Source organism: Halteromyces radiatus, assembly GCF_025201355.1.
Source record: "Halteromyces radiatus strain CBS 162.75 chromosome Unknown BX664scaffold_2, whole genome shotgun sequence".
Lineage (NCBI taxonomy): Eukaryota > Fungi > Mucoromycota > Mucoromycetes > Mucorales > Cunninghamellaceae > Halteromyces > Halteromyces radiatus.
In genome coordinates, this window is record NW_026251688.1 from 1,289,129 (window position 1) to 1,311,757 (window position 22,629).

The 22,629-nt window shown below is 33.4% G+C and overlaps 9 protein-coding genes across 9 annotated transcripts; 2 read left to right on the forward strand and 7 right to left on the reverse strand.

Annotated features, from left to right (window-relative positions):
* Positions 1 to 1,000: 1,000 nt before the first annotated feature.
* On the reverse strand, positions 1,001 to 3,104 carry BX664DRAFT_324520 (uncharacterized protein). The gene is made up of 4 exons (XM_051543858.1): positions 2,729 to 3,104; positions 2,589 to 2,659; positions 1,661 to 2,485; positions 1,001 to 1,524 (listed from the first exon to the last, which is right to left on the reverse strand). The coding sequence occupies exons 1-4, from the start codon at positions 2,844 to 2,846 to the stop codon at positions 1,225 to 1,227; spliced, it is 1,314 nt and encodes a 437-aa protein (XP_051402875.1). The 5' UTR covers positions 2,847 to 3,104; the 3' UTR covers positions 1,001 to 1,224.
* A 504-nt stretch (positions 3,105 to 3,608) lies between these two features.
* On the forward strand, positions 3,609 to 5,473 carry BX664DRAFT_324524 (uncharacterized protein). Its single transcript, XM_051543859.1, has 4 exons — positions 3,609 to 4,052; positions 4,483 to 4,539; positions 4,679 to 4,775; positions 4,857 to 5,473. The coding sequence occupies exons 1-4, from the start codon at positions 3,979 to 3,981 to the stop codon at positions 5,346 to 5,348; spliced, it is 720 nt and encodes a 239-aa protein (XP_051402876.1). The 5' UTR covers positions 3,609 to 3,978; the 3' UTR covers positions 5,349 to 5,473.
* A 49-nt stretch (positions 5,474 to 5,522) lies between these two features.
* Positions 5,523 to 6,302, reverse strand: BX664DRAFT_274806 (cytochrome c oxidase, subunit VIb). Its single transcript, XM_051541255.1, has 3 exons — positions 6,043 to 6,302; positions 5,874 to 5,962; positions 5,523 to 5,802 (listed from the first exon to the last, which is right to left on the reverse strand). Exons 1-2 carry the CDS (start codon positions 6,232 to 6,234, stop codon positions 5,876 to 5,878), a joined length of 279 nt encoding a protein of 92 aa, XP_051402877.1. The 5' UTR covers positions 6,235 to 6,302; the 3' UTR covers positions 5,523 to 5,802; positions 5,874 to 5,875.
* Positions 6,303 to 6,725: 423 nt separating this feature from the next.
* BX664DRAFT_363959 (SBF-like CPA transporter family-domain-containing protein) lies at positions 6,726 to 8,383 on the reverse strand (the record flags this gene model as incomplete). The annotated part of the gene is made up of 5 exons (XM_051548399.1): positions 6,726 to 7,004; positions 7,064 to 7,530; positions 7,612 to 7,644; positions 7,706 to 7,981; positions 8,050 to 8,383. 5 exons carry the CDS (start codon positions 8,381 to 8,383, stop codon positions 6,726 to 6,728), a joined length of 1,389 nt encoding a protein of 462 aa, XP_051402878.1.
* Positions 8,384 to 10,150: 1,767 nt separating this feature from the next.
* On the reverse strand, positions 10,151 to 12,109 carry BX664DRAFT_63515 (uncharacterized protein). Its single transcript, XM_051549662.1, has 3 exons — positions 11,916 to 12,109; positions 10,684 to 11,841; positions 10,151 to 10,601 (listed from the first exon to the last, which is right to left on the reverse strand). The coding sequence occupies exons 1-3, from the start codon at positions 12,057 to 12,059 to the stop codon at positions 10,491 to 10,493; spliced, it is 1,413 nt and encodes a 470-aa protein (XP_051402879.1). The 5' UTR covers positions 12,060 to 12,109; the 3' UTR covers positions 10,151 to 10,490.
* Positions 12,110 to 12,114: 5 nt separating this feature from the next.
* BX664DRAFT_257967 (PHD-zinc-finger like domain-containing protein) lies at positions 12,115 to 15,328 on the reverse strand (the record flags this gene model as incomplete). Its single annotated transcript, XM_051540532.1, has 8 exons — positions 12,115 to 12,288; positions 12,366 to 12,428; positions 12,528 to 12,791; positions 12,912 to 13,549; positions 13,644 to 13,782; positions 13,847 to 13,962; positions 14,063 to 14,116; positions 14,908 to 15,328. The coding sequence occupies 8 exons, from the start codon at positions 15,326 to 15,328 to the stop codon at positions 12,115 to 12,117; spliced, it is 1,869 nt and encodes a 622-aa protein (XP_051402880.1).
* A 756-nt stretch (positions 15,329 to 16,084) lies between these two features.
* Positions 16,085 to 17,324, forward strand: BX664DRAFT_324529 (uncharacterized protein). The gene is made up of 7 exons (XM_051543860.1): positions 16,085 to 16,202; positions 16,286 to 16,350; positions 16,412 to 16,510; positions 16,608 to 16,638; positions 16,726 to 16,962; positions 17,017 to 17,099; positions 17,187 to 17,324. Exons 3-7 carry the CDS (start codon positions 16,489 to 16,491, stop codon positions 17,231 to 17,233), a joined length of 420 nt encoding a protein of 139 aa, XP_051402881.1. The 5' UTR covers positions 16,085 to 16,202; positions 16,286 to 16,350; positions 16,412 to 16,488; the 3' UTR covers positions 17,234 to 17,324.
* Positions 17,325 to 17,345: 21 nt separating this feature from the next.
* Positions 17,346 to 19,088, reverse strand: BX664DRAFT_324533 (uncharacterized protein). Its single transcript, XM_051543861.1, has 7 exons — positions 18,480 to 19,088; positions 18,346 to 18,396; positions 18,135 to 18,245; positions 18,034 to 18,047; positions 17,875 to 17,922; positions 17,655 to 17,805; positions 17,346 to 17,575 (listed from the first exon to the last, which is right to left on the reverse strand). The coding sequence occupies exons 1-7, from the start codon at positions 18,995 to 18,997 to the stop codon at positions 17,446 to 17,448; spliced, it is 1,023 nt and encodes a 340-aa protein (XP_051402882.1). The 5' UTR covers positions 18,998 to 19,088; the 3' UTR covers positions 17,346 to 17,445.
* Positions 19,089 to 19,799: 711 nt separating this feature from the next.
* Positions 19,800 to 21,341, reverse strand: BX664DRAFT_63574 (P-loop containing nucleoside triphosphate hydrolase protein). Its single transcript, XM_051549663.1, has one exon. The coding sequence runs from the start codon at positions 21,220 to 21,222 to the stop codon at positions 19,876 to 19,878; it is 1,347 nt and encodes a 448-aa protein (XP_051402883.1). The 5' UTR covers positions 21,223 to 21,341; the 3' UTR covers positions 19,800 to 19,875.
* Positions 21,342 to 22,629: the final 1,288 nt, after the last annotated feature.

Here is a 22,629-nt window from a genome sequence, read left to right on the forward strand (position 1 = left end):
TTATAGTAGAAAGGTAGTGCCTATGTACTGTATTGTTTCCTTTTGGTAAGTCTCCCTCCATTTGTACAGAGACTTCATATTTTTCTTCCTTCCCTTTTCTCCTTATGTTTCTCACTCTTGTTTTTTCTTTCTATTTAGGTTTCCTTCTTCATGGATTCACATTGAGAGCCATTTGTACAGATATCTGAATAGAACGCGTATGAATAATTAAACGCCTGGAACAACGCGGTGAATATACATCAGAAGGGACAGAATGATTTTATAACCGGATCAACTGGATACAGACATGATAGAAATTTGGATTGAATGAGTACACAATAGGACCAATTGGAGAAATGCTAGTGTAGATCAACTGGATAAATATGCTACAGTATAGGATGGAATAAAAAAAGACAGGCCAATGGTGATCAAAGAATATCTCTTCGATAGGGTTGCTCTGGTGTGATTGGTTTCTCTCTCTCTCTCTCTCTCTCTCTCTCTCTCTCTCTCTCTCTCTCTCTCTCTCTCTCTCTCTCTCTCTGGTTCTAACCATGGTGATTCTTTTATTGGTAGTTAGCATTTTTTTTTTTTAGTATATACTGATTTTTTCCTTCATAATAAAACTTCATTTTTTCTTTTCAACGCTGTGATTAGAGACTTATTTGTGTTGGGATTTGAACATATTTGCGGTGGTTCTTTCTTATATTATGGAAATAATTGACGTTGATGACAATGGAAGATGGATGATCGAAAAAAAAAAAAAAAAGAATATAAAATTCGGAGGTTACATGGTTTGCAGGCGATTGATCCATACGGATTCGTATCTACCATTTATTTTCAAAGAATATTTAAGAAGAATCCATTATCATATATCATCCATTCATCAATTTCTTAAATAGTTGTGATATTAAATGTCCAAGTAGAGATCTTTTGTGTTTTCATAACAGAATATGTAATAATTCCTCGTTATAAGTAATAAAGCCAAATCCTATTTTATAGATAAAAGATAACCGATTGCATATATGACAGTCATGAATCAAAGCTGATACAAGTTTTATTGAAGATATATCAAAAAAAAAAAATAGCTTGCTAATATGAATGTAAAATAGCGTAGAAGATGATGGGAGGAGGGGAATGAGTTGAATAAAGGAAATATATAGTGTAATAAGTAATAAGAATAATAAGAATGAGAGGAAAATGGAAGGATGAAGAGAAAGCATAATAACTATAATTCGATCCATCTACCTAGGAAAGATTGGCAGGACGCAAGAACTTCAAAGCATTTCGTACCGCGGAAGGACCAGTCCAAGTACCATCTAAAAGATTATTCCAGTAAATAGAGGGAATGATTTCTTTGTTGAGAAATTGACCAATACGAGTGATTTGACGTTGATCCACAGGGAAAGTTTCCAAAGGTTGACCAGTATATCCTGAGAATTCAGCAAGGATCAATTGTTCACGACCAACAATCAAAGGACAAGAGGTGTATCCATCATAGGCAGCTTGTTCCACCTTCTTTCCCTTCAAATCCGCAATCAAGTTATGCTAATCATTCCAAAAAAAAAAAAGTTATATTAATACGTCAGTTTTCCATACTATACAGATACACACACTCGCGTATATATATATACACTAGCTCTTACTCTCTTTTAGAATCCTTTATCCACATTTCTCATTTTACCTTGAGAACACCAGATTCACCAGTAATAGCGGCAGCAGTCTTGGAGGTAGGCAAAGAAGAGCAATCACCAAGGGAAAAAACATTCTTGTACTTATTGTGTCGTAAAGTATCCTTGTTGACATCTACCCAACCAGCAGCATCGGCCAATTTAGATTCTTTGATAAAAGTAGGAGGACCTTGAGGAGGAGCGACATGCAAAAAGTCGTAAGATTGTTTGTGAGTTTCCTTGGTAGCATTGTTACGGAAAGTGGCTTCTTTGTTAGCACTATCGATTTCAAGTAATTCTGTTTGGAAGTTGAGTTTGATACCACGTTCATCAGCCAATCGTTGAAGTACCTTGCCATAATGATCTACACCAAAGATCTTGCCCAAGCTAGTGTTGTAAATCACATTGGTCTTGTCACGCACACCTTGAAGTCGGAAAGCTTCTTCTGCCAAAAAGGTAATCTTGGTAGGAGCACCAGGACATTTGAGAGGAGTGTTGGGAAAAGTGAAAACAGCATTACCACCTTTGAAATTTTGAATAAAAGGATAAGTCTTTTGTACACTTTCAGGAGAGTAGTTCGATGTCACACCATCCTTGCCAAGAGCTTCCTTTAATCCCTTGATTTGATCCCAATTGATTTGAATACCAGCAGCCACCACCAAGTAATCATAACCAAGTACTTCACCGTTGCTAAGTTGAACTTGATTATTATCAGGGTCCAACTTGGTTACCTTGTCTTGAATCCATTCAGCATTCTTGGGCATTAATGAACCCATAGGTTTGGATGATTCACTAAAGTCCTTCAAACCACCTCCAACATATGTCCATAAAGGTTGATACTAAAAAGAAAATAACAAAAAAAAATATTAAGGGATCAGTCAACATATTTCTTTTCTCCAAGTAATGGTTAATATATATCCACGCGTTATCCGACAAACTTACATAATGTACAGACGAAGGCTCTACAACTGCTACTTGATCCTTGCCCAATAATTTGGAAATAGTAGATGACACTATTTAAATAATACAATAATAAGAAAAAAAAAGAAACACAAAAAGGTTATATATATGCAGTTGTCTACCTGAAAGACCACCAGGGCCAGCACCAATGACTACCACTTTGAAGTTCTTTTTAGCTTGAGTGGCAAAAGTACGAACAGAAGGAATGGTTGAAATACGATTACGTGTAATAGAGAACATGAATATGAATTATATATATAAAATAAAAAAAGAAAAAGAAGAAAGAAAAAGAAAGATGAAAGATGGGATTTATAAGGTAAAAAATATATAGGTCTGTTTCATGCGGAGATGAAATTGGTCCATGGCGCCATCGCCCATCTCTCTTCTCAGTGGCTATTTTCTTCTTATGATAACAATCACGTCTTCGATAGATTTATGATCGCTTTGTTCACTGAATCAAATTTTTGAATATATCAAAAAAAAAAAAAAATACTTTTCTTCCATCCTCCTTTAAAAAAAAAAAAAAAAAAAAGAAAAAGGACAATGGATCGGGGTCATAAACAGTAGCAGAATTGACGCATAGTAGACGAATCATGGTAATCATCATCTTTTGCACCCCCATCTTCCATATTTGTACACTTCGTCCTTATTATTAGACAGCGGGGATCCACTTTCTAAACAAAAATAAACGGATTTTTATTTTTATTTCTACATTGATTACATTTTTATCGTAAGATTCATCCGTCATCTTACGTGTACATACGTTATTCTCTTTTCAATCCCGATACTCTAATTTCCATATCACTTTAAATTATTTTTAATAAAAAAAAAAAAAATGAAACCAGTTATGATGATTATTTTTTGGAAATGTAGTCTTTATTGGATATAAAATAAAACTGTAATATAAATATAAATAAAAGTGCATTCATTGATCACACCCATTTTTCATCCCAAGAATTGGTAAAAAAAAAAAAAAAAAAAAAAAAAAAAAAAAAAAAAAAAGAAGATCAGTTAGTATCTTTGATGATCCATACCAATTGGTGAAAGGGATTCCAACCGAATACTCTGTTTTACATTTAGACATATCATAACAATCATATTCGAAAATAATGAATGATAAATGATTGAATGATAGATGAAATGTTATGTATAATGATTAAAAAAGAATGCATAACTATTGATGCCCACCATCCATCCAGACAAATCTGAGTTTTGAAAATTTCAAAAAGTTCAGTCACTCTATTTTTTTGTAATCGTCGCAGAAGAAAGAAAAAGCCTAAACTTATTTTGTTGGAAGGAACTTTTTCAACATTTTTTTTTTCTTTTTCTTTTTCAACTTATACATACACATATATATATTTATATAGAATCAATGCGAACTACACTTTTTGTCGCCGGGTTTGGATCCAGAACACGAGCAAGAGATCTTGCCTATGAATTCGAAAGGTAATGATATAATTCAAAAAAAAAAGATGACTTTATTGAGATGGACTGCCCTAGATGGGGGGAAGAAACTGGAAAAAAGGAGTAAAGACGGAATACGTGTCTTTATGACGAAGCTTCGACTACGCCTATCAGCTTTCGACTTCTTTCTCGATCACACCAATACTTCTTTACTACTTACCTCTTTTCCTTTCTCCTTCCTTCTATCTTTTTGTCGCTACGGATTTTACATCTTCAACTCGTGACGACGACAACGCGAACACGCTTGAACGACGTACATCCGATTAGTGCACTTCTTTTTTTTTTTATATATAAGGCGGTCTGTCTTTTCAACTTGTATATTGGATACTATTGACAACTAACGACTTATTTTTTTTTCTTCTTTCTTATTACCTATCCACTTTTTTATCCTTTTTTTTTTTATTTGAAATAGGTATGGTCGTCTTGTACGATGTGATATCCCTGCTCCCAAAAGTTTTTCTTCCAAACCGTAAGTAGTTTCTCTTTTTTTTTTATATCCCCAACAAACAAGAAGGGAACTATGTGTTTTTTTTTTTTTTTTTTTTTTTTACCTGAAAAGAAAATAGATACTAATGATTATTTCCTATTTCATATTCATAATAATATAGTTATGCCTTTGTAGAATTCGAAGATCCTCGTGATGCTGAAGATTCTTTCAACGAAATGCACGGAAGACGTATTGACGGTTATACCATTAGTGTTCAGGTAAATTAGATTATTATTATAACAAGAAAACAAATATATTAAAAAAAATGACTACTAACTTTTATTTTACATTCTCTAAAGTGGGCACGAAACGCACCTAGCTCTTCATGGCGCTTTGATCGATCACCACGTCGTCGCCGGTCACCTAGTCCTCGAGGCCTACCTCCCCACCCATCATATGGACGTAGTCGAAGTCGGTCTCCTTATGGTGGACGATCTCCTCCTCCACCACCACCTCCTTCTTCACTCCATCACAGCGGCGGATACCACGGTGGACATCATCACCATCATCATCATCATCATCATCATCGTGGCCCTCCTTCACCTCTTCGTGGTCGATCTCCTCCACCTCACGTACGCGACCGACATGATCGCTCTCGATCACCGGCTCCATTAGGTCGTCCTGATGATTATCCTTATCCTCCTCCTGGTGGTCGTCCTCTTTCCAATGAACGTCGTTCCTCTCGATCTCAATCTCCACCACCTATGCATCTTCGTGGCGCACCTCTTTCTCGATCTCCTTCTCCGCAAAGACGCTCCATTTCTCCAAGAAGGTCCCGTAGTCCTCTTTAATTTTAGTTTTAACTCTTATGTAGTTGGTAGCAAACATTTTCTTTTTATTCAAATAAAGGCTCTCTTTCTCTTTTGACGTGTGGGTGAACAATTAATAAAAAAAAAAAATTGTTATTGATGTCAACGTTTTACACTTGATTTTTTTTATAAATAATGATTGTTCAATGATATTTAAAAAATGATAATGTATAATTTGTTGTATTTTATTTCTAAATGTGAATGCAAAGTATAGTTCATTCTAGTATAATAAAACATGATATGATGACGACTAAATATATATATATTTGTATGTGTGTGTGTGAAGCAATATAAAACAATAAAACGGTTGATATCTTGAGGAAGACAAAATAGGATGTCATTGTATAAATAAGAGACATGTGTATGGACGAATAAAAAAAAAACAACAAAGAAAGAAACTACAGTTCACAGTTTGATCCAGTATTACCCAATGTCTCTATGATAAAAGATAATAATAAGATACGATTCAATTCTTTCCTATTGTTCCCAAATAAATAATCTTATTACCTTTATTTCTTTCCAGACTGTTCTTCTGAAAACTTGAGGTATTGTTTTTGTCGTTCATCCAAAACACGTCTTTTGTTAAAGTATTCAACCTAAAATAATAATAATAAAAAAAAAATAAGAATAATATTGATTGAATATATTCCTTCTTTTTTTTAAAAAATGACTTTACCCAACTTGCCATACAAGCATCTTCATAATGTTTCTTTTTATCAAGACAAGAAGTAGCACGATCAGGTTGTTTTTCCACAAGGACAGGATCTAGTATATTCAATTTATCAAGACAGGCAAAGTATTCATCTCGTAACTTCCAGCATTTCTTTCTTTCTTCACGTGTAGGTGGTTTATCTGGTGTAGATGACATGGTTGAAATGAATCTATATACAATCACAAAAGAAAAAAAAAAAAAAGAACGGAGATCTGAAATTTTTCACCCAAAAATACAAAAAAGATACAAAAAATTGACCCTGGTAGGGCTTTTGTTTCAATCGCCGGTGGACCAAAAAAAGGAAGAAGACATTGATCCAATTGATATTTTTTTTTTAATTTTTATTTAGAAATAAAGAAGACTTTACAAAAAAAAAGAAATGAAGGATGAATAATAAATGAATAATAAGAAGACTATAATGATAAGTAATTAGAAATGACAAAGTTGATGATGACGGTGAATAATACTGTAAAACTAATCTATTGCATTGATGACATTTCAATAAAGCAATGGATGGATGAGAGAAAGAAAAAAAAAAGGAAGGAATGGAATAATCAATCATTTTAAGGAAAGGGGGAAAAAAATTATGAAGCAGTTATATATGAAGATAAAAAAAAGGGGGGGTAATCATTCTATTATATGAATCTCTATTTTCTTGATGTATGAGTGAAATCATCCAAATCCTTTTCTTCCGAGGAACATTCAGAACCTTCCCTTGAAGTTGGTAAAATATCTTGTTTTGCACGTTGACCATCAAGTACCCATTTTTTTAATATCTCCACTTCAATATTACCAAGAATCAATTGTTCAACATGATAAAGTAAAAGAGGCGTAGATAATACACCCACAGTACCGGGATCACCATTCTGATAGAGTACATTGATTAATGGTACACCCATAGCAACTGTCTTTGTAGCACCACAGTACTATAAATAAAAGAGGATAACATAAAAATCGAGATGATGGATTTTTTTTTTTTTTTTACCATGACAGCAACAGTATCCTCACGAGAATACCTTAATTTCTTGATCCAATCTGGAGTTTGAATGTATGATGGTAACGGTAAACGAGCAAGGACCAAACATGTCAAAGAAAAGCTGATGTAAAAGAGAGCATTGATGATAACAATCACGAAAATATCCTTTACAGTGACAGCAGCAAAAGAACCAGAGTAAACAGCATCAGAAAAAACAGACCAAACCATGATCAACAGAGCAACACTACTTATATCGGATAAACGACATTTTTCCTTGATCTTGGCAACCTTTTCCGTGAAGAGCCACTGAATGATTTGACCCACAATAAGAGGTGCCAACACTGTTAATCCCAATTGTTTGAGTACTGATACAAAATCAACCACCCCTCCCACCTGATTACTACTTTCATCTTCTGGAGTAGCATCTAATAATGGTCCTTGAAATGTAGAAACAAGTGCTGGAGATACAAAGATACCTTTTTTTTTTTTTGATGTTTAAATAAAATAAAAAAAAAAGATGAGGATTGATAAAAAAAAAAAAAAAAAAGATCACATACCAAGTACATTTCCAAGAGCAGCATTCATCAGAGCTAATCCAGTCCAAAAAAGGTAAGAGACATGAGTCAAAATAAAATATATATATGCACTTACCTGAAGCTTCATTTCCTTTTGCGTTTTTCGTCATGACAACATTCGAGGAGACAGTAGTAGGTGTACTTGCAGCAATGACCACACCAATCAATAAGAGAGAACTCATGGACACATGGGCCTTGAAAAGGAGCAATACCAAACCAAAGACAAAGAAAGGGATGATGATCAGATTGATGATTTGAATCAATAAATGTAATCGAATACGAAGGATCGTTTGTGCCAAAATCTTTGTTCGTAATGATAATCCTGAGATTAAAAAGATGATGATCACAGCACCTAAAAAAAAAAAAAAAAAAAAATGAATAAGATCATGATATATATATATATTTATATATATATATTACCCCATTTGATAGACCATTCGGCATGAATATAACCACCTTTTCTTGCAACATCAGGGAATTGTGATGCTAATAAAATGACAAAGGCAAGTCCAAGCAAAAACCAGTATTTCTTCAATAGTGCACGTGCTCTTGTAACAACCCTTGATTTCCATGAGGGTTGATCATCATCATCATTTGATACTTGTTCATCATGTTTTTGAGTAGATGTGACTGATTTTTCTGAATAAGAGGAGGTGGATAATGGTCGTTTTTTGCCCATATCATCCTCATCATGTTCGGGAATGGTGACTTCACTGGCAAATGAAGCATGTGATTGTAACTTTGATTCATTCATCATCAATTTCAATAGACTAAAGAATAAAGAAGGAGAAGAAGATGATACCAATGTTTTTTCGTCAGTAAATTTCACCATTGGATCAAAAAGGGAATTAAAAAAAAAAGAAATGATAAAATGGTAAGTCATGATTTTTTTCTTCTTTTTTTTTTTTTTTTTTTTTTTTTTTTTAGGGAGACATGACGAAGGGGAAAAAAAGGTGTTCAAAGATTCATCAGTGTAATATAAATGGAAGAATTACCTTGTTTCAATTGTAAGATGAAGAACAAAGGAAAAGAAAAGAAGAAAAGAAAAAAAAATAGAAATTTAGGAAGAAATGCTTTATGTCCATTATTTCCTTTCCTTTCTTATAGTTTGTCAAAAAAAAAAATAAGTATATACATATGGAAGGAGCGATAAGCATAAAAAAAACAAGGGGAAGGGATACCAAAAAAAAAAAAAAAAAAAAGGAAGCATAGAACAGAGTTTAATAGGGAGATCCTTTATTCTACAAAGATAAACCAGGAGATAAGAAAAGGAGGGATCAAAATGAATATAAAGTACCAACGTTTTTTTCTTATTCATGTTGATTTAAATATGAATATGATCATTCATTCATCGATGATTCCTTTGATCATAAGCATGTAATAAGGTTATTCTGAAAAATGATGTTTGAGTTGAATAAACCAGGTATTGGGATTTTTTTTCATCAAACATATCTTTCCGACGTTTGGATATTCCCAAATCACTCATTTTATATACCTATTATATATATATATGTATATATATTTAAATAGACACATGATTTTTCTTTTACTCATTGGTTAATGCATTCATCCGCTACAACAAGATTCTACTTTATCGTGACTCGAGAATGTTCTTTGAAAGAAAATCTCAGTTTATTATGCATTCGCAGATCTCCTTTTTTTTTTTTTCTATTTTCAGTCCAAGATAGTCATTTTCTCGACATGATCTCTTTCAAGTATGTTTTTATTCTTGAATCAACAAAGATGAGAAAAAAAAAAAGATCATTTACATGATGATTTTTATGATGATTCATATGATGATTCATCAGATGAAGGATTCATATATATATAACACAAAAGAGTTTAAAAAAAAAGAAAGGGGAAGACGCGGGAGACTAATAACAGAAAAAAAAAAAAGATCTACATCATGTCATTCAACAAAAACAAATCTTTTTTTTTTTTATTTTTAGTGGATGACATTGGCCACCCCCTCTTTTTTTTTCCATTCCATATATGACTATTTACCTTTTGGGTTCCTTACCAATTTCAAATCATCACCGTTATTGTTATTTTTAATAATCCATGGTGGCAAAAAAAAAAAAAAAAAAAAAAAAAAAAAAAAAAGAAGAAAAGAAAAAAAAAAAAAACGCCATTTATCATTGACCTTTGGAAATATCAAAGTAGATACATATATGAGTCACTTTATGCAGTCCATGCTTGCCAAAAAAAAAACTTTATTATTTTCCCTTTTTTAAATTGCAGATGATAATTATTATCAGTAAAAGCGATCATCATCACCAATGCATTCATGTTATGTATGCATTTTATATTCCTTAAAATTGATGATCTCTTTTATATGTCATATCCTATTGTAGTAATGGGTGATATTGATGATCAATTGCTAATCATAGTAATGATATTGGTTCATGAAGCAACACGTGGATGAAAAAGACGAAATAAAAAGGAAGAAATTTCATGCTATCTCCCAATCTTTTTTTTCACTGTTGATATTCCATGATTAATAACATAAACTTTACTGAAATAATGCAGATGAGTAATTTTTATTGATATATATATATAAAATAATAAAACTATGTGTACAATAAACTAACCGATAACCATGATTTTTAAGAGATCTTCATTCGATTTGTTGAGGTTCTATACCTAGTTGACGACAGGCATAAATGTATCCTTTCATCACTTCATCCAACCATTTCTTTTTGATATTCTTCTTATGATGTTTGGCCCGTAGCAACATATTATAATCAATGGTCTTGTCCCCAAATAAGTAAAGATCCGATGTTCTGATCCATCCCCTGTTATCAAAAAAAAAAAAAAAATCGTTTAGATTTTTCCATTCATTTCTTTTTATTATTATTATTTTACCATTGATGATTTTCAGGTACCATAAAGAATTTGACTAACGAGCTTTGTGCTTTTGGTTTTCCAGTCCTTACATTCTTTGGTACATCTTCTTTATTCGGATCGACAATCTAAAATGGTGATAAGAAAAATAAAGTTTTCAATCCATCCATCCTTTCAGAATCCTCCTATTTTCTTATGATTGGGACTTACCTTGGCAGGATGGAAAGGAAAGCCAGATACACGTGCCCACACTACCTTTTCAATTGTGGTTGTCTGAAGATGTGCAAAAGTAGAGAGCGGTTCAACTTCCAAGGGTTGTTTTCCATGTGATAATTTGTTGCTTTTCTTGTTTCTTTTGCTAGAAGGAGAAATTATCGAGGTTGCATTGGTTGTCTTGATCATGCTATTATCACCTTGTTCTTCGTCATTACTACCATCTTCATCAGAGGAGGAAATATATACATAACCACGAGGAGCCCGTTTTGTCTTGCTTTCCTTGTATGATCCTTCCACATACGCAATGGGTTTCGTCACAGAGTCGCTCCATAACAGTTTCCTTGTTTCCGAATTCATCTTGCTATTCTTCATCGCACTTTTGGTTGGTACTGTCAATCCTTCTGATCCTGCACTTCGTGTCATTCGACGGGTCACCGTTGATATCGCTTTGTCTTTCTTTTTTATTTTGCGGGTATTTTTCTCTGTTTCTTGCGATAATTGTGGTTGTGGTGATGGAGATGTTGGTAATGATGATGATGGTGTGACCATGATTTCTGGACTTCGATCGCTACTGGTATTAGAAGAAAGTGCTGATGTAAATGAAGTAGATGATATGCTATTGCTTTTATCGGACACATCTGTTGACGCTGTTGCTGCCTTTCTTGCTCTTTTGGATTTTCGTGATTTTTCTGAAAGGTATTTATCGAGAGAGAGTTCTATCAGACCCGTTGAAGAAGATCGAGTAGTACGTCGAGATGATGTGGAAGATGGTAACTGTTTTTTTCGATCGGATCGTGTTGATGGTAACGATAATTCCTTTTCATTTTTCTTCTTTCCTGTTTCTTGATGCATTTGTTGATCCAATTCTTGTTGTGGTTCCTGTTTTGATATTTCTAGTTCCTTCTGTTGATTGTCATAGGAATCATGGCTTGGTTCCGGAGAAGGTTGTATTAGGTCATACGAAAATATATCAGGATCAATTCCCACCGCTAAAGTACCAGCTTGCAGTGAGATTTCCAACATGTTGTAATCTTGACGGGCTTGTGTCATCCATTCCTTTGCTTGTTCCTCCATACGCTGTGCCAATCTGTAATAAGAGGTATCTGATCTGTTGTATGTTTTACAGTTCTTCCAGATCAATGAGAGATCAGCCTAAATCAATAATATGATGGAAAAATGAGAAGATATTTTCAAAAACAAATTTTTTTTTCTATTTTGTTTGTTACCTCCACATCATCAAGAGTAGAATATTCATGAGCATGAAATTTGTCAATAATGTCAGAAAATGCCATTGGCTTGTCAATGATATTAAAATAATCTGGTGCCACATCCGTTGTCACAGGGTATAAAAAGAAATCCTTCTTGTCCATTCTATCAATAAAACGCGTATAAGCTTCCGATGTTATCCTTTTTTTTTTTTTAGACTTACTCCATAAGTTGATTCAATATAGGCTTAACAATATATTCCACAGGAAATAGTACCATTTCCACATATTCCTTTTGTCTTCGTATTCTTTCCAATTTCTGTTTTTCTCGTTTCTGTACTTGTTCCGATAACATACGTACTACTTCCAAATCAGCTCGAAGACTCATCATCGCCTATAAAATATAAATCATTATCTATTAGTTTGAATTTCTTTTTCTAACATTAGATGTTTAAATTCCGTGTTCTTTACCGATGCCTTGTGAGCTTTTTCCACTTCAGTTTGTTTCAATTGAGAAGAAGAGGCTGTCCATGGCTAATATGAAGAATATATATATATATATATATATATATATAAATTAGTACCATATTGTATAAACATTATATCTTCTCTATTCTTTTTTTTTTTTTGTACCTCCAAATGAAGGCGTTTGAGTAATGGAGCACCACGCCTAGATTCACGTTTCAATGACCAATATCGGCAAATACTTGCAATAAGTTGAGAACGCTTCTTCAGATGAGTTGCTTGTCGCACAAGTTTGATCTGTTCTAGCCGAGTCAAGATATAATCAGGAGCAATGGGAGCACCAGCAGAGTAATGATGTTGATGAGCTCTTGCTGCTTTCAGACTAGGTGTGAGTTGAGCTACAGGCATGACTTGATCTTGTTTTTGTTTTTGCTTCCTTGACGATGTTGTTGTTAATGATAATTTTCGTTTCTTGTAGACATGCGAGTGATATCGCCCTCGTCGTGTCTGTCGTCCGCGCCTAGAACGATATTGTCCGCTGCTACCGTCAACATCATCGTCGTCATCGTCGTCACCAAAATCATCATTGTCATCTTGACTGAAATGACCATCTTCTTCTCCATTCTCCAGTAAAAACTCATCAACGTAGCGTCTTCTTGGTGTATAACTTGATGTAGAGCGACCTCGATTTTTAGCTGACTTTGGATCCAAGAATTTTTGAGCTGCCAGAACGCATTTCTCCACATCTACTTCTTCACGATAATCACGAGGAGTATGTCGATCACAATAGGCCTTGAGTAATACACTATCATAATGAGAACCATGTGACTTCATTCGCATACATAAACGAGCCCATCTTGCACAAGTTACATGGAATGCGGTAAAGCAATGTTTGTTGTCGCATTGGATACAGGCGCCATGACGCTTTCGGCAAATATAACAAGTCAGTTTCCATCGGCTTTTAGGAATACTGTCAATATTGTCAATCGGTTCCATATATACACTATTACTGACACCGACTTCTGGAATCCATATTGCACACAGTAGATGTCCCCATTTGTTTGTATTGGTTTGTTTGAAAGCCCCGCCTTCATTTGGACAGAAGAGACATGTCACTGGCTTATCAGGAGATACCATACATTTTCGACATAACCATTGACCTTCAGGGATATAAGGAACCCCATAGCAATCTACAAATAAAAAAAACAAACAAACAAACAAACAAAGAATCCTAATATTAGAACCACGTTTTTTTTTTTTTTCATTTAGAAAAGAGTTATTTACCTTGATGTACCGCCAGGTTACACCCATCACAAAATACAATAGCGTTGCTGTTTTCACATTCACCGTCATCACATATGGCACAAGAAGAATCTTCAGGAAGTGAGGGTTCATCATTGACTTGTTTTGGAAGATTCTTCACCTATAGAAAAAAATAAAAATAATAAATATCCTATTGATCTCTTTTCATCTTTTTTTGATTTTACCAGATCGAACCATTCCTTTTCCAGTTTATCAATCACATTTTCAAAAAAGCTACAGGAAACTTCGCCTAGATCATCCTTTCTACGTTCTGCATTTAACATTTGTAACCAGGTTTCATCTATATAAATATATAAGTGAGAATCAATGAAATTAAGTTATCATCAAAGTATTTCGCTCCATCACATCTTCTAAAGTAGCCAATTTTTTTTTCTTTTTACCTTGTTCGTCCATATCATATTCCACCATATCAAATAACTCTTCTTCAGTGGGTTCTATACATAACAAAAAAAAAAAAAAAGAAAGAAAGAAAGAAAGGATATAAGTTAACAAAAAAAAAAAAGTAGTATTATTTCAAATATCATGATCTTACCTATATATCGAATATAATGATTTTCAGGTCGTTGAAAAGTCATGATACCCTGTTCAATAGATCGATCATCATCATCAGGAACAGTATCCTTGTGGATATGATGTTCATCATCATCATCATCATCTATCGTTCCATCCGTCATATCATCCGATCCATTATCACTGGTTCCATTATCAGTTTTGTTTTTCCGCAATTGTCGTAGTTTGTTCAAAGCAGTAGTTGACTTCTTTTTCTTTCTTGGGATGTCCTGATCGATAGAAATATCATCTTCATCATCAATTACCTTTTTGAATTTTGGTTTCGGTAATGAGGACAAATCCACAGCGCCAGATGCAGTAGTGTGATGAGTTTGAGGTCGAGTCGAGAGTGCTTGATAAGTATCACCTTCCTTTTGATCTCCATGAATGACTTTGGGTGAAGCTGTCCATGATTGTTCTGCAGTCGAAGGAGTTGAAGGTATCATTCCAGTTCTATCATCTTCTTCATCTTCCAAAGCAGATGAATTCATTTGTTGTTCATCGATATCAGTAGTTGTGGTCAGGTTGTTTATCGGTGTTGTGATTATTGGTGGAGTTGGAGTAATTGGTGTTGCTATTTTGGAACTTGTAGGTACGATAATAGAGTCGTCTGATGCTTCATCTTTGGAGAGATCGGATACATCATCCAAATCACCTAATGACTGATTGCTGCTACCACTATTGCTGGAAGTAGATGAAGGAGGAGGTTGTGGTGTTGATGGAGATGTATTATTCATGGCAAGTGATGTTGTTGTTGTTGTTGTTGTTGGATGAGTCATAGTAGAATCAGTAATTGAGTTTTGGTGATGACGAACAATGATCAGAGGTTGTTTGATGTTGAGATCAGGAAAAAAGTCCTTGTACGATCGTTCTTCTCGAGGTTTGTAAGTTGCAGAAGTGGGAGTTGTGAGAGTGGAAGAATAAGGTTGCGTATCTTGAGTAGCTTTGAGTGAAATAGTGAGACCTGATGAATAAGCTGAAGCCGATCGTGCCTCATCGCCAGTATAAGAAAGACCATGTTTTTGAGCAGGTGATATAGAATGACGTTTGGGTGGCCTACCTCTTCGACCTCCACGTCCACGAGGTTTGTATGGCATCAGTATTGTTCTTTTTATATACTATATTGTTTGTTTGACCAAAGAGAAAGAGAAGACAAAAAAAAAAAGGTTCCCTAAATTATCCGATGTTCCCATAAATACATTAGATAATAATAAAAATAAAAAAAAAAAAAAAAATAAAACAAGTATTAGAACAATAAAAATAAGGTAATATGTAAAAACGCGTTTTTATTGCACTATCCCAAAAGATCTTATTTTTAATGATTTACCAAAGTGAAGCCTTCTTTTCAGTTATTGACGTATAAAGTCAAAGTTAATACAATGATAACAAAAGAAGTTAAAGGGATCGATTCCTTTTTCTGGAGGTTTTCTTTTTCAACAAGTTTAAAAATAATAATAATAATAATAAAATAAAGGAAAAGGGGGGGAGGAGAATTTCCAAGTATATATAAAAAAAAAAAAAAAAAGAAAGAAAAAAAAAACCACTCACAACTTTACTGAGTTTAAATGTCATGAGATCCTCTTTTCTTTTTTTTTTTTTTTTGTTTGAGCAAAAACATATATGAACTTTTATATTTCAAATCAATTATTCAAATTTTAAATACTTATTCTCTTATTCATTATATTGAGAATAAATTATCAATCTCTCTCTCTCTCTCTCTTTTTACTACTATTTTTCATTTCCTCTATTGTATATGTGTTATGTATGTATGATGTAAAGATGACCATTCTGTTGGGAATTTATTCTCAGCTGCCTATCATTTTGTGAATATTCTCTTTTTTTTTTTTTTTTTTTTTTTTTCTCTCTCTTTCTTCTTTCTCTTTCTTTTCTGTCTTTTTTATTTTTTTTCGCGCCGACGATCTTCTCCATTCCCTTACCGTTGATTCAACGACATGCCCGAAGCGTTTTGGGGTAAGTTGACTATGTCAAATAGAAAAGAAAAAAAAAAAGATCATTACCTATTTCTAATATCAACATTTTTGATCTGTTCATAGGTTTGTCATTAGCACCTGAACAACCTCATGCACTTAACCATGTCGGAACGTTACATATCACTCAAGTAAGTAATTGTAGTAAAAGATATTGATTACATTACTAATAAATATAAACGAATATTTTAGGCAGTACTTTCATCGACTGAAGTTAAACCGGGAAAAACATATCTAAAGATCAAATCAAATGCTGATGAATACGTTTTATGTACCTTGGCAACAGACTCTGTAAGGAAAAAAAAAAAAAAAGAAAATCTTCATTTATTCTAAGTAATTACTTAGGTGCAACAACAAAAATTGGATTTATCTATCAATGAAAATGTAGATGATATTATACTTTTAGTTTCAGGACCAAAGTAAGTTTGGCATTGATGACCAAAAGAAAAAAAAAAACGATTTGAACGCGGTGCTTTTTTTTTTCTGATATTTTTTTTTTTATATAGTTCAGTATCATTGACAGGACGACTATTTGATAACGATGACGAAGATTTTCAATTAGATGAAGAAGATGAAGACGATGACACCTCTGGTATGCTTCAATTCCGGGATCCATCTGATAATCGATTCTTAGGAGGATTTGAATTACGCCACTTTGGGTTGGGGTCTCCCCCTTTGATGCCAACATGTGATAATATTAATTTACGACAAGAAGAGACAACAGAAGAAGAAAAAGTATTACAGTAAGTGTTTTGTATATATATATAGGCGAATAGTTTCTAATTCGTTGTTATTAGTGACAACATTGTACAAGGTTTAATTAATTCAATGTTCAATTCTGGTGATCCTTATCAAAGGCAGACTGCCAAAACGATATCAAGTAAGTTTATGCGTAATAATCAACAACTACAGACTCTAATTTTCTCTCTCTCTCTCTCTCTCTATATATATATATATATGTATCTAGAAAAACTGAAAAAGGCTGGCAAGAAAAAGATGAACAAAGGAAAATGAAATGGAAATGGGACTCCTAGGAACCGTATAGTCTATAGTTTATATATATATTCATATCAACAAAATTAATAATAAATAAAAAAAAAAAAAGGGACAAAGTACAAAAATAGAATCATATGGACTTTTTATTTTTATTATTGGTGGTGATGATTATGCTTATGATTGATTGTATATGATGTAATGTGACTATCAACAAATGATGATTTAGATAACTAATATAAAATAGGTGGACTTGCAAAAGACCTAGGACCAGAGTAACCTATGAATCCAATATATTGTAGGTCGATATTATCTTGTTCTCTTTCAGATCGTAACAACTTGATGAGGATGTATTTCCCTGATCTAAAAAAAAAAAAAAAAAAAAAAAAAAAAAAAAAAAAAAAAAGGTTATTTCTCTATAACCTTTCTCTTTCTTAAGTACCTATGATTGATATGAATAGTTTCTTGTGGTCGTTGACGATGAGAAGCACTGAACCATGCAATGGGATCGTGATCATCCCTATCCACTACAGCCGCGGCACTTGAATATTGATCATAATCCGTTTTGGTGAATCCATCGAATCGGCGTGTTTCTATAAAAGACAAGTAGTACAAATGATAATAAGCTATTGAATTTTTGTTTTTCTGTTTGATTGACTTACTTTCAACATCGATAGGGTAATGTGAAATAAAGATCAAACCTTCTTTACCTATAGAAAAAAAAAAAAAAAAAAAAGAGAGAAAGAGATTGAGATAAATATCAGTTCCAATGATGAAGGTTAATGATATGTCAGACTTTCATGTGATAATATCATACGTACAAGGAGCAGTAAAACTAGAAATAAACAAGATATATAACATTGGTAAGAAATGGAACTGGTCATTTCATTAGCACTACCCCTCATTCTTTTTAAATGTTTACCCTTGTAGAGGTGACCTGATGATGATTTTTGTCAATACACAATTTGTATCCATCAAATTCCGTCCACCTAAATACCGTAAAGATATATTGACTGTCCCCGTTCTACCTGAACTGTATTTCATCAAAAAAAAAAAAGGAAGGTTTAAAAAATGATCAATAATCACACACTAGCTATTCTTTCTTTTTTTATATAAAAAGAAAAAAAAATTACCAATAAACCGAAGGATCATTTCTTAAAACATTTTGAATATCATAATTGGAACTATATATATATATATAAAAGAAGTTATGCCGATCATGGAAGCGCTTACTCTAATGTTCATACTTTTCTCATTTTTTTTTTACCTATAACAACCACCATCATGAGATATAATCTTGAATTGTAATGGATAATAAGAATCAAAAGTTGGCAAATGATCACTACTGGTTGATAATTTCAGATGATCAGTCGTATTGGATGATCCTAACCAAAGAGGTGGTGAAGATGGAGGACTTGTAGATTGAGGGATATAATGATAAATACGATGATAATGTGGCTGTTCTTGATAATCATCTTCATATTCTTCTTCTTGTTGTTGTTGTTGTTGTTGCTGTTGTCGGTCAACTGAAAGTAAAGAAGTAATAGTGTCCACTGTTGGATTGTAACTACTAGTAGGAACAGTATAAGGTTCTCGTGATATAATAGAAGTTGATTGTATTGTTATTGGTGGAAGACTAGCATGTTCTTCTTGTCCCATTAAATCATCGTCGTAATTTCCCAGTGAAGGTGAGATTCCATTATGACCATTAAATACCCAATCTGAATTGACTGGTGATACTACCATATGGTCAAATGTTGTAGATAAAGTAGCTGTTGATGGCATATAAATATATATATAAATATATATTATCTATATATCGTTGATAATAATGCTAATAATATGAAAACAAAAAAAGAAAAAAAGAAAAAAAAATGTAAAAAAGAAAACCTAAAAAAAAAAAAGTAAAAACAGAAACACAAAAGACACAAAAATGACACAAGCGGTTTAAAAAGGGACAATCATGCGCCTAATCCTTAAACGGTAATTCCTTTTTTTTTTATGATTTTTTTTTTATATTATAAGATGAATCTCCTTTCTTCTTTTTCAATCTATCTCCCTTTTCATATATATATCTTAGATATCCCTTTCACATATAATTCATATATCAATCAACTATCATACAACTTCTTTTTGTATTTTTACCCGCCGAGGTCTAACATGAAATTGGTATCTCCTTTTGCTTTTGGTTTAAGATCCAATCACATAATGGAGAGACAAACCGTAGTATCCAACTTATTTAAAATACCGACTGACAGTGTTTAATTCCATCTTTTTTTTTTTCTCTCTCTCTCATTAAGATTATCATGATAAAGAATACGATTATTATAATCTTTTTTTTTTCTTCTATTTCAATATTTTCATCATTCGATAGCATATTATTTCAAAATATATATATATATATATATATATTTGATGACGTGATAAGATTTATGCTTTTATGCCAACTGTGTTTTAAACATTCATGTACTGTTATTCACTTGGTTTCTCCTGAGTTCATCCGATTGAAGAAAGTAAACAAATAAAAAAAAAAAAAAAAAAAGAACATACATCTGACAATTTGTACTCAGTCCTCATATCCCATATAACATCACCCAATCATCTCTAAATTTTATTGACATAAATTATAATAACTAAACATACAAAAAAAAAAAAAAAAAGGATCATTGTAATCTACGTCTAGATAATGCACGTTGTCTTATTTGTTCTATTTCTTCGGCTCGTCGTTTTTGTTTGTCCAAGAGAGCTTGTTCTTGTTGAATTTGAATTGCTTCATGATCCACCAATTCGATTTGTTCTTGTTCCATTTCTTCCACATCCGGTCGATCTTCACCATTCAATCTTGTTTTTGGTAATCGATCCAATCTTTTCAAACCTTCACTTTCTTTCACCCAATCCCAAATAATCTTACTGACCCCTTTCATCACTGCTTTGTTGGTATATGTGACATGCATATACATCACCCAGTCCAATTCCCTATATCGTATTTTGTGCCGATCCAACATGTCAGAAAACGAACAAAGTGGATGAAGATAAAGTGCCACCAAAGATCCCGTTGTATGATGATCGTCCAGTTGATGTTCCATCGATGCTATACCACCATCCATCAAAAAGTGCTTGTCAGGTGAATAATGTGAAAACACATGTCGATGTGCACCTTTGTTAGCAACGTTGCTGAAATAGCCTGTCAAAAATGATTTCAGTATAGGTATTGCGTCTATAGATTCATTTTCATCCTGTTGTCGTTTTCCTTGTTTGCTTGATTGGATTCGAGGTGCATGTACAATAGGTAAATTCAATTTCTTCATCACATCCATCAGTTGATCTCGAACTCGTAGTGCTGTTTCCAAAACTTTACCATGAATGTAATTGTCTTGACACCATTGCTTTTGCTTCATCTTGTCTTTACGATATCGTCTCCATTCGTTCCATACATTGAGATAGGTCAAATGATCACCACTATGATGAGCAAAACGTAACTTGCACTCTTCAGCTTCCATCATAGCTTTGTCCATATCTTCCTTGGTAATATGTGCACCACCACGACCACGAAGAGATGGGGTCTTGAATAGATCCATTTCACCAGCCAATAAACTTGCTATTGTCACTACTTCATAACTACATCCAAATGTGCATGAAGCCAATAGAACTCGAGATAACGACGGTGCCAGAGGGAAAGCACTCATTTGATCACCCAAACTTGTCAGTTGTCCTACTTCATCAATGGCACCCAATAGATAGAGATGTTTCAAAGCTGTCTTGACCAAAGTAGCATCAGGAGGATCCAAAAAAGGAAAATGAAGAACATCCACAATACCACGTTTCTTAAGTCCTAAAACCGTGCTGATAAGACTACTGCGTTGAATTTCTGGAACACTGTTGACACGCATAGCTTCAAAACTTTCTTCTTTGTATAATCGATACACTTTACCAGGTCCTGTTCGTCCTGCTCGTCCTGCACGTTGAATTGCTGTTGCTTGACTGATTTCGGTTACTAGTAATGCGTCCATACCCGTTGTTGCATCATATGATTTTTCCTTGACAAAGCCAGCATCTACCACATAACGAATACCAGGAATCGTCACTGAAGTCTAATGATAATGATAATAATAATAATAAAAGATGGTGAATCATTCATATTTCTAAAATAATAATTCCTTCTTTACCTGAGCCACATTAGTAGCAAATACAACCTTCCTTGTTCCTCGTGGTGAAGGAGCAAATACAGCTTTTTGATCCCATGTTTCCAAACTTGCGTATAAAGGATATATTTCCAATTGTAGTAATTGTTGTTGTCGTGATTGTTTTGCCTTTTCCTTCAAAGCTTTGCATGCCCGTTCAATATCATGTTGTCCAGTCAAAAACACTAGTATGCCTGTATTTTCATCATCGTCTTCGTCTCGGTGAGTAGTATGAATATGCCAAGTAGTATCAATAGCCAAATCAACAAAAGAAGATGCTAATGCCGAAATTCTTTTTGCTTCAGGTACATAGATAGTTTGCACAGGATACGTACGACCAGGAATGGCAAATAATGGACAACCATCAAAGAAATCTGAAAACTTTTCTACTTGCAAAGTTGCTGACATGATCAAGATCTTGAGTTCCGGACGTAATCGATGTGTTTGTTTTAGTAGACCCAAGAGGACATCCGTTTCCAAAGTACGTTCATGAGCTTCATCAATCACAATTACAGAATACTGCATCAACAAAGGATCCAATGTTGCTTCTCGTAAAAGAACACCGTCAGTCATGTATTTGAGTCGAGTGCTGTCGCTAGTCTTGTCTTCAAATCGTATCGTATATCCTACAGTTGTTCCTAACTTTACATTTTGTTCTTCACTAACACGCTTAGCAACTAGTTTACATTCAACATATTAAAAAAAAAAAAAAAGAAAAAAGAAGAAGAATGATACGAATAAATTAGTGCTTACAATGATAATAGTTGAATTTGTTTATTGTTCTTTTTTTTTTTTTTTTTTTTTTTTTTACCTGTAATAGCAGCAATCCGCCTAAGTAAAAAAGAGAAATATATGAATTAAAAAAAAAGAAGAAATATTTTTATATATATGAAATAGACTAACCTTGGTTGAGTGACACCTATACGTTTGACATTAAGACCTTCTAAAATGTATTGAGGAATTTGAGTTGTTTTCCCGGATCCTGTTTCACCAATTATGACAAGAATATTGTATTCTTTGATAGCATCAATGAGATCTTGCTTGTATTCAAAAGTAGGTAAAGATTCACGTTGCTTTTGTATACTTTCAAGCATGGTTATTCCAAAGTAAGGATCAGTGAAGCAAAAAGAGAAAAAAGGAATTAAAAAAAAAAAGTCTAATCTATGCCTGGGTTTTATGGTCCGTCGCCGCAACAGTCGAAAGAATTTATCGTCAACTTTTTGCTGGGCATAAATC

Coding starts and splice junctions, on each gene's coding strand:
- BX664DRAFT_324520 (XM_051543858.1), bottom strand. CDS start 2,846: ATGTTCTCTATTACACGTAATCGTATTTCAACCATTCCTTCTGTTCGT. Junction 2,486..2,588: donor AGCCTTCGTCTGTACATTAT/GTAAGTTTGTCG, acceptor TTTTCTTTTTAG/TATCAACCTTTATGGACATA. Junction 1,525..1,660: donor GTGAATCTGGTGTTCTCAAG/GTAAAATGAGAA, acceptor TGGAATGATTAG/CATAACTTGATTGCGGATTT.
- BX664DRAFT_324524 (XM_051543859.1), top strand. CDS start 3,979: ATGCGAACTACACTTTTTGTCGCCGGGTTTGGATCCAGAACACGAGCA. Junction 4,540..4,678: donor AAAAGTTTTTCTTCCAAACC/GTAAGTAGTTTC, acceptor ATAATAATATAG/TTATGCCTTTGTAGAATTCG. Junction 4,776..4,856: donor GTTATACCATTAGTGTTCAG/GTAAATTAGATT, acceptor CATTCTCTAAAG/TGGGCACGAAACGCACCTAG.
- BX664DRAFT_274806 (XM_051541255.1), bottom strand. CDS start 6,234: ATGTCATCTACACCAGATAAACCACCTACACGTGAAGAAAGAAAGAAA. Junction 5,963..6,042: donor ATGCTTGTATGGCAAGTTGG/GTAAAGTCATTT, acceptor TTATTATTTTAG/GTTGAATACTTTAACAAAAG.
- BX664DRAFT_63515 (XM_051549662.1), bottom strand. CDS start 12,059: ATGGACAAGAAGGATTTCTTTTTATACCCTGTGACAACGGATGTGGCA. Junction 11,842..11,915: donor CTACTCTTGATGATGTGGAG/GTAACAAACAAA, acceptor TTATTGATTTAG/GCTGATCTCTCATTGATCTG. Junction 10,602..10,683: donor TTCCTTTCCATCCTGCCAAG/GTAAGTCCCAAT, acceptor TCACCATTTTAG/ATTGTCGATCCGAATAAAGA.
- BX664DRAFT_324529 (XM_051543860.1), top strand. CDS start 16,489: ATGTACCTTGGCAACAGACTCT. Junction 16,963..17,016: donor GAAGAAGAAAAAGTATTACA/GTAAGTGTTTTG, acceptor CGTTGTTATTAG/TGACAACATTGTACAAGGTT. Junction 17,100..17,186: donor GACTGCCAAAACGATATCAA/GTAAGTTTATGC, acceptor ATATGTATCTAG/AAAAACTGAAAAAGGCTGGC.
- BX664DRAFT_324533 (XM_051543861.1), bottom strand. CDS start 18,997: ATGCCATCAACAGCTACTTTATCTACAACATTTGACCATATGGTAGTA. Junction 18,397..18,479: donor CATGATGGTGGTTGTTATAG/GTAAAAAAAAAA, acceptor ATATATATATAG/TTCCAATTATGATATTCAAA. Junction 17,576..17,654: donor ACTATTCATATCAATCATAG/GTACTTAAGAAA, acceptor TTTTTTTTTTAG/ATCAGGGAAATACATCCTCA.
- BX664DRAFT_63574 (XM_051549663.1), bottom strand. CDS start 21,222: ATGGACGCATTACTAGTAACCGAAATCAGTCAAGCAACAGCAATTCAA.